At 44.5% G+C, this 12,500-nt stretch overlaps 1 protein-coding gene across 2 annotated transcripts in view; it reads left to right on the top strand.

Moving 5' to 3' along the window:
- The window catches only part of LOC110490368 (carbohydrate sulfotransferase 11), a 60,023-nt gene that overhangs the window by 22,610 nt on the left and 24,913 nt on the right, over positions 1–12,500 (top strand). For both annotated transcript variants that reach the window (XM_021563717.3, XM_021563718.3), the window contains exon 2: positions 10,835–10,920. In XM_021563717.3, coding sequence (XP_021419392.1) covers positions 10,835–10,920 — 86 coding nt within the window. The remainder of the gene's footprint in view (positions 1–10,834; positions 10,921–12,500) is intronic.

Genomic DNA, 12,500 nt, shown 5'->3' with positions numbered 1-12,500 from the left:
CTGTTGCCATAGTAACTGCTGAGTTGATCCTTTGTATTTGGGAGCTGGCTGCAATCTATTAACTCTGCTGTTTATTTCATTAACACACGACTCAATGTGTCTAATGAGCCACATTAAGGAGCCAGAGGTGGGAGGAGGGACTCATCTTCTGTCCAATCAGGACCAACAGATCAGAGGATTGTCAGTAGAGTCTGCTAATCATAGTCAGTCTCACAGTCGTAGTAGAAAGGGGGGAGGTAGTCATTTTATTGATCAGGGGTCAGTTGAAGCCTTGCTCCACAACTTCAGAAGATGATCAGGTTAATATGTGTTGATTATCTCTGATAGAGCCAGGATAATAATAATGGCCATTTAGTCCTGCCAGTACTCATGAGTCAGTATATAACAGTGTGTTGTGAGATATTACCGCTTCAATGCATTGATTATGGACATGACATTGATAGGCTAGGTGGAGTGCAGGGATCTAGTGAGCTCACATTCCTCAGTGATATTTCACAGGTGTCCTCTCTCTTCCTGTAGGACCCCTCGGGCGTGCCTTAGGCAGCTCTGTCATCGTGTCTGGTTCAGTTTTTTGGCAGAAGAACAAAAACAGCCAATTAATTACACCACTGGAGCACAATACCAAACCTAGTACCTGTTATGGCAATAACCTGCTGAGGCTTCTATACTCCTTCTCCTTTTCTCTCTCTTTCTCTCTCTCTCTCGCTCTCTATTTGTCCCCTCATTAGCTGAAGACAGCGAGTGGCGACAAAGCTAGTCGCCCATTAAAATGCTTTCCATATTTTACTGCACTGACCTCGCTTTGTGTGCGTGCCTCTATGTGTCCAGCTGCTTGGTTTAAAGACGCGTCCCGCAGGCTGTGTTTCTGCTCCTGCTGAGACCGGGGCTTTGACCAGACCCCCTGACTGCTGGGATGCTGACTTTAAATGCAACTTTAATCAGACAGTCACAGAGGGAGTGTGTGTGTGTGAGCGTGTGTGTGTGTTAGCATCAATTTAAGAGGCCCCAATCTCCCTTGGCTGGTTCACAGAAACAGCAAAGATTTGAGCTAATCTCTAGACTTCCTGTAACACAGATCAAATCAGAAGCACCAGGACCAGAACTAAAACAGACAAGAATAAATCCAAAGCAGACTACATGAAGAGCTAGAAAACAGAACAGAAATCCTTCCTGGAAGCATTCTTTGACAAACATAGCCATGAGAGAAATACGTGTGTGTGTGTGTGTGTGTGTGTGTGTGTGTGTGTGTGTGTGTGTGTGTGTGTGTGTGTGTTTGTATGTTATCATTAAATCCCTGTGTCCCAGTGGGAGTGTGAGACAGGAGGCAGGGCAGGGCGAACCGACGGTTGAGGGATGCAGGGAAGCGTGCTGAGATCAGGAACGACAGGGACCCATGAGACACACAGGATTAATATTTCATAGAGGAAATTAGAGAGAGCGAGGAAAGCAAAAGGGAAATAGAAAAATGTAAGCGCTAGAGGGCATGTCTATTCAATCGAGAAATAGTTGTGTGTATGTATGATTTTGCATGCACGTGCGTGTTCGTGTGTTTGCCATTGATTCCTACTGTGACAACCCCAGCTCCAACTGTGAACAGTGAGTGACACTTTGACCTCACCTGACCCGTCACAGCTTGACCCCTGACCTTCAGTCTGAGGTACGGCGAATTAGAGCAGTGAGTGTCACTTCCTCATTTCCTATGTGTCAGAGGTCACATCGTCTGGTGGTAAATGTGTAAAACAGGGAGTTTTGAGTCTGTGCGGAGTCTGAGCGGATTTCGGTGGGAAAGCATAGGGACTCAGGGAGAGTTGTCTGTTTGTTCTATAAACAATCAATCACTCTGAAGTAGCCAGTGGGAACAGGGACTATATCTGCAGTGTGTCAGATGAATTGCAGGCTGTTGACACAGCCCCTTCCTATAGTTCCCCCTCCCCCTTCCCCCCAGATGACAGACGAGTAGACCTTACACAGACTGACAGCCAGAATACCCCACCCTCCAACAGCTCACATATACAAACGTGGTCTCTTTCTTAGGTAAGGCAGTAATCTTCTCTAGTTGCGCAGTGATAGGCTCAGTGTTCTGTCACTCGTGGGGCACTACATCACCGCCGAATCTACAGGGAGAGCTCGGCAGTTATATTTATATTTATATATTTGTATATTTATATTAGAAGTGCCTGTCCAAGAAGGCTCAAAGTCATTGGCCACAGAGAAGATGACATCAAATCACATTATATCTACTGTAGTTTTGATTGGACTGATCATGTCAACATCATACTTTCAAAATCTTAGCTAGCAAGCTAGACAAGCAGTCATCATCATGCATCAAGTCAGCAATCTACTGGAAAATCCTTTTCAATCCTTGTCATATAAAGAGAAATTATAGATAAAACGTGTCTTGCTCATCGGCCATTGGACATAAACATTACACAACAAGTCGGAAATCGCAAATTCAACAATGAGTGGTTTGGAAGGAGTCAATGGCTAACTGCAATGCAAAGCAATCGCTATTTTGCCTCCCCTGCCCGCTATTCGGTGGAGAGGGTATGTGGTCCAAGTCTGGGTTTAAGGGCTTAAAACATCTGTCTGAAAGGGTCAGAGTTCCCAGTTGTCTTGAAAGCACCATAAATCCAGAGATTGTCGGACTTTGATGACAAAAGTTTGTCCTCCTGAAGGCCCGCTGCACCTCGTTCAAGTGAGCACAGCACAACAAAAATATGTATTTTATGCTGATGCATAAATTATGTAATATGCCAGGGAGATATGTATACTGTAGCTAAGAAAGTAATGCTAAGTGTATGTTGTGTAGTAAGCTGTAAGTAGCCATTGTGCCTCACCCTAATAATTTGGTCCCTCTCTTTAACCATGAGGAGGGATACTATATAATGTTGTTGGGTCTGTAACCATGAGGAGGGGATACTATATAATGTTGTTGGGTCTGTAACCATGAGGAGGGATACTATATAATGTTGTTGGGTCTGTAACCATGAGGAGGGGATACTATATAATGTTGTTGGGTCTGTAACCATGAGGAGGGGATACTATATAATGTTGTTGGGTCTGTAACCATGAGGAGGGGATACTATATAATGTTGTTGGGTCTGTAACCATGAGGAGGGGATACTATATAATGTTGTTGTGTCTGTAACCATGAGGAGGGGATACTATATAATGTTGTTGGGTCTGTAACCATGAGGAAGGGATACTATAATGTTGTTGGGTCTGTAACCATGAGGAGGGGATACTATATAATGTTGTTGTGTCTGTAACCATGAGGAGGGGATACTATATAATGTTGTTGGGTCTGTAACCATGAGGAGGGGATACTATATAATGTTGTTGGGTCTGTAACCATGAGGAAGGGATACTATATAATGTTGTATTTTCCTTCCTTTTTAGAACACAGGCCTACTAAATATTACAATTGGTTAAGTTTTCCCCACCAAGAGTTACATGTTCTCACTGTCTTACCCAGCTGCTGTCCGATTCAACTGAACTGTAAAAGAGGTTGCGTGTGTGTGTGTGTGTGTGTGTGTGTGTGTGTGTGTGTGTGTGTGTGTGTGTGTGTGCGTGCGTGCGTGCGTGTGTGTGCGCGTGTGTGTGTGTGCGTGCTGCTTATCGTTATCCTAAAAGGTGTTGTAATCCTCTCTAGCTGGCTAACAGAGTCAGATCTGGGACATTGACTAGGAAAACATAATTCTTAAGTCAGTTGACTGTTTGGGGGTGACGATTTATCTTACTATTTCTAGCAATCTGCGTGGCAGTTATTTTTGTGGAAAAGTTTCATTTATTTTATGTCTTCCTATCTCAAAATCATTGTCATGTGATTAATAAAAATGATATCTAAATAAAAAATATACAAATCTTAAAGTAACTTCTATTGCCATTGCCAGCTATGTAAAAATAGCCTACATAAAGCCAACAAATGACAACATTGCAGCCTGCAGTTAGAAAATATCCTGATGAAAATGATCACATTGTATCAACTACCAACTGTTTGGTCCAGCCCAAAGCTTGTGCTAACAAACTTTCAACGTTGTATAAAATATCCTGGACCCTCAGAGTTTCCCATGCCAGTGAGATCTGGACAGACACAGCAGTAGGCTATTTGTGCAGGTAGGCCTAGTTGATGATGTTTCCACCGGATCAGAGCATCACATTTCCCCCCCCCCCCCCCCCCCCCCTTTCAGGTGGAGTGGTTATCGAAAGGGACAGAGTTGCAAAGATTTTTCAAATAGGCGACCTTGAGGAGCTGTTGTCATTCTCAATGGATGTACAAACAGACTTCGTTTCCTTGTTGTTTTGAGGTGAAGAAAAAAAATAGCTTCGAGAAGCTCCACAGCTCATTAGTGGTGGTGAGTTAAGACAATCTGAAACACTATCAGATCCCCAAATGGGGACATATTAACCTACATTTGCGCGCAGGCCAGGTAGCCTGGGCCTACTTCCATGAGTCATCAGGTGTGCGTCCTTACGAAACACAATGACTAAATTAACAAAACTCATAAATGGAATGAAATAAACCTAAACTTGTTTCTCTGAAGTGCAGCCTAGGTTGTGTGCATTTTGTAAACAACGTGTCCACTCTGACAGTGACAAAAATACTGCGATGATAATAACATATTGAATGTATTAACAGAAATGATGGTAACCAAACAAGCATTGTAGATTAGAAATGAGGGGAATTAATGGTAAATGTACTACTGGTGAGCCATCCCCGTTGTCTCAGCAATGGATTAGTCCACTGAGACAGGCTGCAATCAAGATGTGCCATAAAAAAAATGTTTTTTTTGCAACTGGCTGAAAAATTAATTCTCAGTCGACCAACAGCCTATCGACCAAACAATCGACCAGTCGACTAAATGGGGTCAGCCCTAGTGTGACCTCTAACCCCATCCTCTAAGCTTCCACCACAGTATTACTGGAACACAGCTGGAGGAAACGTTCAGGACTAACACACACACACACAGAGTGACTGCATGCGTGATGGAGTGTGTGGTTCTTCCCTGTGGTGTTTTGAAAAAAGCCCGTTTGCCCCTGATTGCAGAATGAGGTGTTTTTTGAAAACACCCATCCTGTTGACCACTGCCGGGCAAGGGAGGGTGATGTTGGAGGTCCAGAAGAGGAGGGAGGGAGGAAGGAAGGTATGCTAAGAAGGCTAATGTGTGGTGAGCGCTTTGGTGCCTACTGCAGTGGCTGCTATGCGTCCCCTTACAAATGATCTATGGTTCATATCCTTGTCTAGCTGTCTGTCTCTTCATCTGCACCTCTCTCTCTCTCTCTCTCTCTCTCTCTGATTAGTCTACCCTCTGTTCATTCATATTCACTTTCATGACTGGAGGGGTTACAGACAGGGCAGTACAGGAGGTGTGTGTGTGACAGTCCTAGGGTTGTCACACTGAGAGGTTCAGTGGGTTCCTCCCTCCTGCTTGATGGGGTCCATATCTTCCCCCTCCTTCCCTCCCTTCCTCACCGCTCCCTTTCTCACTCCATCTCTCTCTTTTTTCCGTTACTATGAATCTCCCACTGGTCCCGTATGTTTACCTCCTCTGGGCTTGTGGTCTGTGATTCATGTCTGTCTGCTGTAGTTTGTCCATCTCTCTGTGTGACTGTCTAACCATGCTTGACCGCCTCTGACCATATCTGACCATGCTTGGCCGCCTATGACTGTGTGACTGACCGCTGTCTCTTAGTCAGAGGCCAAATATGGGTTTACAACATGCTCCTCTGTTTATTCATCCATCCTGTTTCTGTGTGTGTGTGTGTGTCTGTTATTTATTTCTACACTTCAAAATCATAAAGAACCAAACAGACTTCTCCATAGCTAAGAGTTTCTGCACTGTGGTCATGTTCCCCATTTCCCCATTCAAAATTCCATTCCTATTCAATGTTGGGAATATTGAGTCAGGCAGTGAGAGGGCAACCACTACTCAGAGGCCTTAGAATGGGGGTCCCATCATTGGGGACGAGGGGAGAGACGTATGGATTCCATTCAGTCAATCGTCCTGATAGGCGTGGTTAGAAACTATTTGGAACAAATTGGCTACTTTAGCTACCGCTGGCGACATGTGACTCAGCTTCCCAGTGGGAAGCAACTGCTGCCCGGTGGGAAGCAACACACATAGGCAAGCACTAGCCTCTTCGCCCGACCATATTGCTTCGTTCCGAGAGACCTGCATGATCACACAGCAGTCTAAATGACCCTTCGACCTACTCAAAGACCTATACTCAAAGCTAACCCGACCAATAGACCACACACAGAGGTACAACTATAATCAAACTAAACTCATCTGTCCAGTTAGTGTTCTGATTATAGCAGTATATCATGAAGCTATAGCCCCACTGTTGTATTACCTGTCCACGATAGGTTGTTGTGTATGTTGGGAGACTTATATACACTGAAATAAATGCAACATGCAACATTTTCAAAGATTTCAAAGATTTTACTGAGTTACAGTTCATATAAGGAAATCAGTCAATTGAAATACATTCATTAGGCCCTAATCTATGGATTTCACATGACTGGGAATACAGATATGCATCTGTTGAATTGAAATTATCTGGCAACAGCTTTGGTGGACATTCCTGCAGTCAACATGCCAATTGCACACTCCCTCAAAACTTGAGACATCTGTGGCATTGTTGTGTGATAAAACTGCACATTTTAGAGTGGCCTTTTATTGTCCCCAGTACACCTGTGTAATGATCATGCTGTGTGTGTGTGTGTGTGTGTGTGTGTGTGTGTGTGTGTGTATGCGTGTGTGTGTGTGTGTGTGTGTGTGCGTACATATCAGTGTGTGATCATGCACGTTAGTGACTGTGTGTGTTTTTGTGTGTTACTAACCGTGTGTGTGTGTGTGTGTGTGTGTGTGTGTGTGTGTGTGTGTGTGTGTGAGAGAGAGAGTGACAGTGGCAAGTTAATTGATGCTCTCTGTATGTAGGTAAGATTAGCAGCAGATTAATCCTCCAGTATCCCATAATCCCTTGCTGATAGATGGCTGCAGATGTTGTGTGATTACAGACCTTGATGAGCTTGTGCAGAACTATTTATAGTGAGGCGACAGTATGTAATCAAACTCACAGTGAATACAGTGCTTCCCAATATACACTCCAGCCACTCCTTCAACGACGGTCTTACATGACATATGTATGCCAACCTTGGATCTGATTGAGTATCTTGTTATTCTGGGCTCACTGTTGTGTGTTACTGTAGTTTCTGCTTGGTTTGTGATGCTTGACTTCCTAGAATCATTTGCATGTCAGAAGCTGTTATGGGTGGGATTTGGGAGGGAGGCTGGCTCTGCTGTGTCTTTGAGCTGAAAGCAAAGGGAGAATCACTAGAGAATCCCTACTGCCCAACAGTAGTTCATAGAGGAAGGTGGAAACACCAAACGCCCTCAGTAACCCTTTGAGGTGGGTGGAGTCCATGCGTTGGACTTGGTAGAACATTTTCACTGATTCACAAAGAGTTGCTGATTTAATAGGCATGTAAAAGTCCACAATAGGAAGTTGAGAATAACATCCCTGAAAACTCACACCCTAAATGGTTCATGTAATTTAATTGAGCAACAACATTTGGTTATGTAAATCGAGGAGAAGGAAGAGGAGGAGGAGAAGCAGGAGGAGGGATGTTAGTGTATGAGAGCTGGGGCTGATGGAAGATGAAAGGTGGTGTGTGTTATGCTCGGAGTGTGTGTGTTTGGATGTTTGTGGAACACACAGACGCTCTCACAAACTCTGGGTACAGGCTGGAGACGGCACCCTTACCACTTTGTGCATTAACAAGACAGAGGGATAGAGGAAGGAAGGGAGGGATGGAGAGAAAGTGTAAGGACCGACGCTGGAGACAAGAAGCAAGTAGAGGGAGTGAACATTTAATGGAAAACAGACATCAAACAAAACACAGACAGCGTCTGGACAGGAGGAACAAAACAACATTACGACAACAAACTGAGGAACAGACAGATATAGAGAGGGCAATCGACAACGTGAAGGAGTTCAAGTGAGTTCAATGAGCGCAGATGCGCGTAATGATGGTGGCAGGTGTGTGTAATGAAGGACAGCCTGGTCGAGCCCCTCGAGCCCCAGAGAGGGGAAGCGGGAGCAGGGCGTGACAGAAGGGGGTATTGGGGAGAGCAAGAGGTAATGAGAGAGACTGATACAGAAAGTCAGTGGCGGGGGGGTGATGGGGTGAAAGAGAGAGACTTTAAACTTTAATAGCTATTGGGTGAAATACCACAGTGTGCCATCACAGCAGCAAGATGTGTGACCTGTGCCACATGAAAAGGGCAACCAATGAAGAACAAACACAATTGTAAATACAACCCATAGTTATGTTGATTTATTTTCCCTTTTGTACTTGAACTATTTGCACATTGTTACAACAGTCTATATAGACTTAATATGACATTTTAATTGTCTTATAATTTCACTTTTGTTTATTATCTACTTTACTTGCTTTGGCAATGTAACATATATTTCCTATGACAATAAAGCCCTTAAATTGAATTGAATTGAATTGAGAGTGTAGAAGGAGAGAGAAAGAGTGGGGGGAGAGAGAGAGAGTGGGGAGAGAGAGTGTGGGGAGAGAGAGAGAGAGAGAGATAGAGAGAGAGAGAGTGGGGAGAGAGAGAGAGTGTGGAGAGAGAGAGTAGGGAGAGAGAGAGAGAGAGATAGAGAGAGAGAGTGTGGAGAGAGAGAGAGTGGGGGGAGAGAGAGAGAGAGAGAGAGAGTGGGGAGAGAGAGAGGGTGGGGAGAGAGAGAGAGAGTGGGGAGAGAGAGAGACAGAACAGAGAGAGAGAGAGAGAGAGACAGAGAGAGAGAGAGAGAGTGGGGGGAGAGAGAGTGGGGGGACAGAGGGAGAGAGAGAGAGAGAGAGAGAGAGAGAGAGAGAGAGAGAGTGGGGGGAGTATTGTGCCTCATACCCTTCTGAACTCTCAGAAACAGACCTAACAGCTAAATCTCTGATCCCTTTACCCACAATCCAGCTGACCATAGCCCATATTATCATCCATATCAACCTGTTTATTTCTGCTTGGTACAGTCCATCATAATAGAGCAGATAGATGAGGAAGGTCAGATCAGGGTCACGTGTGTGTGTGTGTGTGTGTATGGCTAAGCGCTCAGCACAAAGGAAATGAGCATGTCCCTCGCTGAGAGGGTATTTGATGAATGGAGCCAATCAGAATGGTGCAGGTGAGATGAGGTGGTTACCATGGTTACATCTCTCCCGGGCTGTGACACAGGTGTGCTGGCAGGTGGGCCTACTGGTCCGCATAGTGGGAACACTCCACTGTACTCTGTACATTGTAATACTAATGCCTTTGATGTATATCAAGAGGCCTGTGTGTGTGTGTGTGTGTGTGTGTGTGTGTGTGTGTGTGTGTGTGTGTGTGTGTGTGTGTGTGTGTGTGTGTGTGTGTGTGTGTGTGTGTGTGTGTGTGTGTGTGTGTGTGTGTGTGTGTGTGTGTGTGTTTCTGTGCATGGAAGGTGATCAGTGTATTAACACACACCAGACATAGCAGATTAAATAGAGCTGTGTATGTGTGTGGACCTGGAGGCACTGAAGCAACATCTGTAGATCAGGCATGTAAGTTACTTGTGTGTGTCTCTCTCTCTCTCTCTCTCTCTCTCTCTCTCTCTCTGTCTCTCTCTCTCTCACTCTCTCTGTCTCTCTCTGTCTCTCTCTCTCTCTCTCTCTGTCTCTCTCTGTCTCTCTCTCTCTCTCTCTCTCTCTCTCACACTCTCTCTCACACTCTCTCTGTCTCTCTCTCTCTACATATTAGGCCTACAGCCCATAGATGCAGTAGAGGATAAATGAGAATGATTGAGTGAGTGGGACAGTTTGTTGCTGTTAGCACCCGGCACAGAGGAGGCTTTCATTCAGATACAGGTTGGCATCCATCGTCATTAGCAACAGGCCTGCTGGCAGCGTTTCGGAATGGATATCTGACCCACTACTGCCATTTCCAGTAGGAGAGAGTAATCACCCCCAGATATCATGGATGAATCCGCATTACTGTTCTGTTCTCTAACACTGTCTCTGCTGCAGTCAGTGTGTGTGTGTGTATTCTGCTGAAAGAGCAGTAATTGCCTGTAGGGAGCAGGAATGAACTGCATTATTAAGAAGCTGCTTTCACAGCCAGGTGACAGGTCACCCATCACACTGAGGTGTACAGGGGCATCTCTTCCCCCTCTCCTACTGAAGGTAAGGTATAATGGTATAATGGACAGTCTGCGGTGGTTCGTTACACTAACAAGCACTCAGCTCTCATCCATTCCCCTGGTGACAGAAATGGATATGATTTTGTCCACAACATGCAGCACAAACAGGGAACGATGCACTGGGTTAGAAACAAAGATACAGGAAGTGGGTTTGTCTGCGGTTGGCTTACCCCCCCACCCGCCCCCCCACCTCCCCTTAGATCAGTGAGGATGATGAAACATAGAACAGAGAAATGTAAGGCTCTCAAATGTATTGTTGTTCACCCACACCCACTGTTCTGTTCAATCTCATGTAGTTATTCAGTGGGCTCTTTCATCCAGTAATTAAAGCGTTTGTATTGTCTGGCTGTTGGTTTGTCTGGCTGTTGGTTGTGTGTATAGGGACCTGGCCTTGTAGTTTAGCTGTGACAGTGCACTTGACCCAATTTTGACCCCTACAGAATATAAGCTTTATGGTAATTTATTATGTGAATGCTGTTGTAGTTAACATTATTAGGCCCACTCTCTTGTTGGTTGTTTTTTAAGTTGTAACAATGTGATTGGTTGTTGTTGCTGTTGTTCCAGTGTCATTGGGCATTGCTAACGGTCCTCTCTCTGTTCCTTCTAACAGTCATGCGGAGGAACCAGTTTGCGGCGGACGTGTGCTGTAGGAAAGACTCCCGCAACGCACTGCAGGAACTCTACAACCCCACACAGGTAGAAACCATCTCTCACTCTCTCTCACTCTCTCTCCCTCTCTCTCTCTCTCTTTCTCTCTCTCTCTCTCTCTCTCTCTCTCTCTCTCAATTCAATTCAATTCAATTCAAGGGGCTTTATTGGCATGGAAAACATGTGTTAACATTGCCAAAGCAAGTGAGGTAGATAATATACAAAAGTGAAATAAACAATACAAATTTACAGTAAACATTACACATACAGAAGTTTCAAAACAATAAAGACATTACAAATGTCATATTATATATATATATATATATATATATATACAGTGTTGTAACAATGTACAAGTGGTTAAAGAACACAAGGGAAAATAAATAACCATAAATATGGGTTGTATTTACAGTGGTGTTTGTTCTTCACTGGTTGCCCCCTTCTTGTGGCAACAGGTCACAAATCTTGCTGCTGTGATGGCACACTGTGGAATTTCCCCCAGTAGATATGGGAGTTTAATCTGTGTAATCTGAGGGAAATATGTATCTCTGATATGGTAATACATTTGGCAGAAGGCTAGGAGGTGCAGCTCAGTTCCCACCTCATTTTGTGGGCAGTGTGCACATAGCCTGTCTTCTCTTGAGAGCCAGGTCTTTCTACGGCGGCCTTTCTCAATAGCAAGGCTATGCTCACTAAGTCTGTACATAGTCAAAGCTTTCCTTAAGTTTGGGTCAGTCACAGTGGACAGGTATTCTGCCACTGTGTACTCTCTGTTTAGGACCAAATAGCATTCTAGTTTGCTCTGTTTTTTTGTTAATTCTTTCCAATGTGTCAAGTAATTATCTTTTTGTTTTCTCATGATTTTGTTGGGTCTAATTGTGCTGCTGTCCTGGGGCTCTGTGGGGTGTGTTTGTGTTTGTGAACAGAGCCCCAGGACCAGCTTGTTTAGGGGACTCTTCTCCAGGTTCATCTCTCTGTAGGTGATGGCTTTGTTATGGAAGGTTTGGGAATCGCTTCCTTTTAGGTGGTTGTAGAATTTAACAGCTCTTTTCTGGATTTTGATAATTAGTGGGTATCGGCCTAATTCTGCTCTGCATGCATTATTTGGTGTTCTACGTTGTACACAGAGGATATTTTTGCAGAATTCTGTATGCAGAGTCTCAATTTGGTGTTTGTCCCATTTTGTGAAGTCTGGTTGGTGAGCGGACCCCAGACCTCACAACCGTAAAGGGCAATGGGCTCTATGACTGATTTAAGTATTTTTTAGCCAGATCCTAATTGGTATGTTGAAATTTATGTTCCTTTTGGTGGCATAAAATGCCCTTCTTGCCTTGTCTCTCAGATCGTTCACAGCTTTGTGGAAGTTACCTGTGGCGCTGATGTTTAGGCCAAGGTATGTATCGTTTTTTGTGTGCTCTTGGGCAACAGTGTCTAGATGGAATTTGTATTTGTGGTCCTGGCGGCTGGACCTTTTTTGGAACACCATTATTTTGGTCTTACTGAGATTTACTGTCAGGGCCCAGGTCGGACAGTATCTGTGCAGAAGATCTAGGTGCTGCTGTAGGCCCTCCTTGGTTGGTGACCGAAGCACCAGATCATCAGCAAACAGTAGACATTTGACTTCATAT

Source organism: Oncorhynchus mykiss, chromosome 15 (genome assembly GCF_057628025.1).
Source record: "Oncorhynchus mykiss isolate SJ-2025 chromosome 15, ASM5762802v1, whole genome shotgun sequence".
Taxonomy (NCBI): domain Eukaryota; kingdom Metazoa; phylum Chordata; class Actinopteri; order Salmoniformes; family Salmonidae; genus Oncorhynchus; species Oncorhynchus mykiss.
This window is presented reverse-complemented; position numbering and strand designations above follow the sequence as displayed.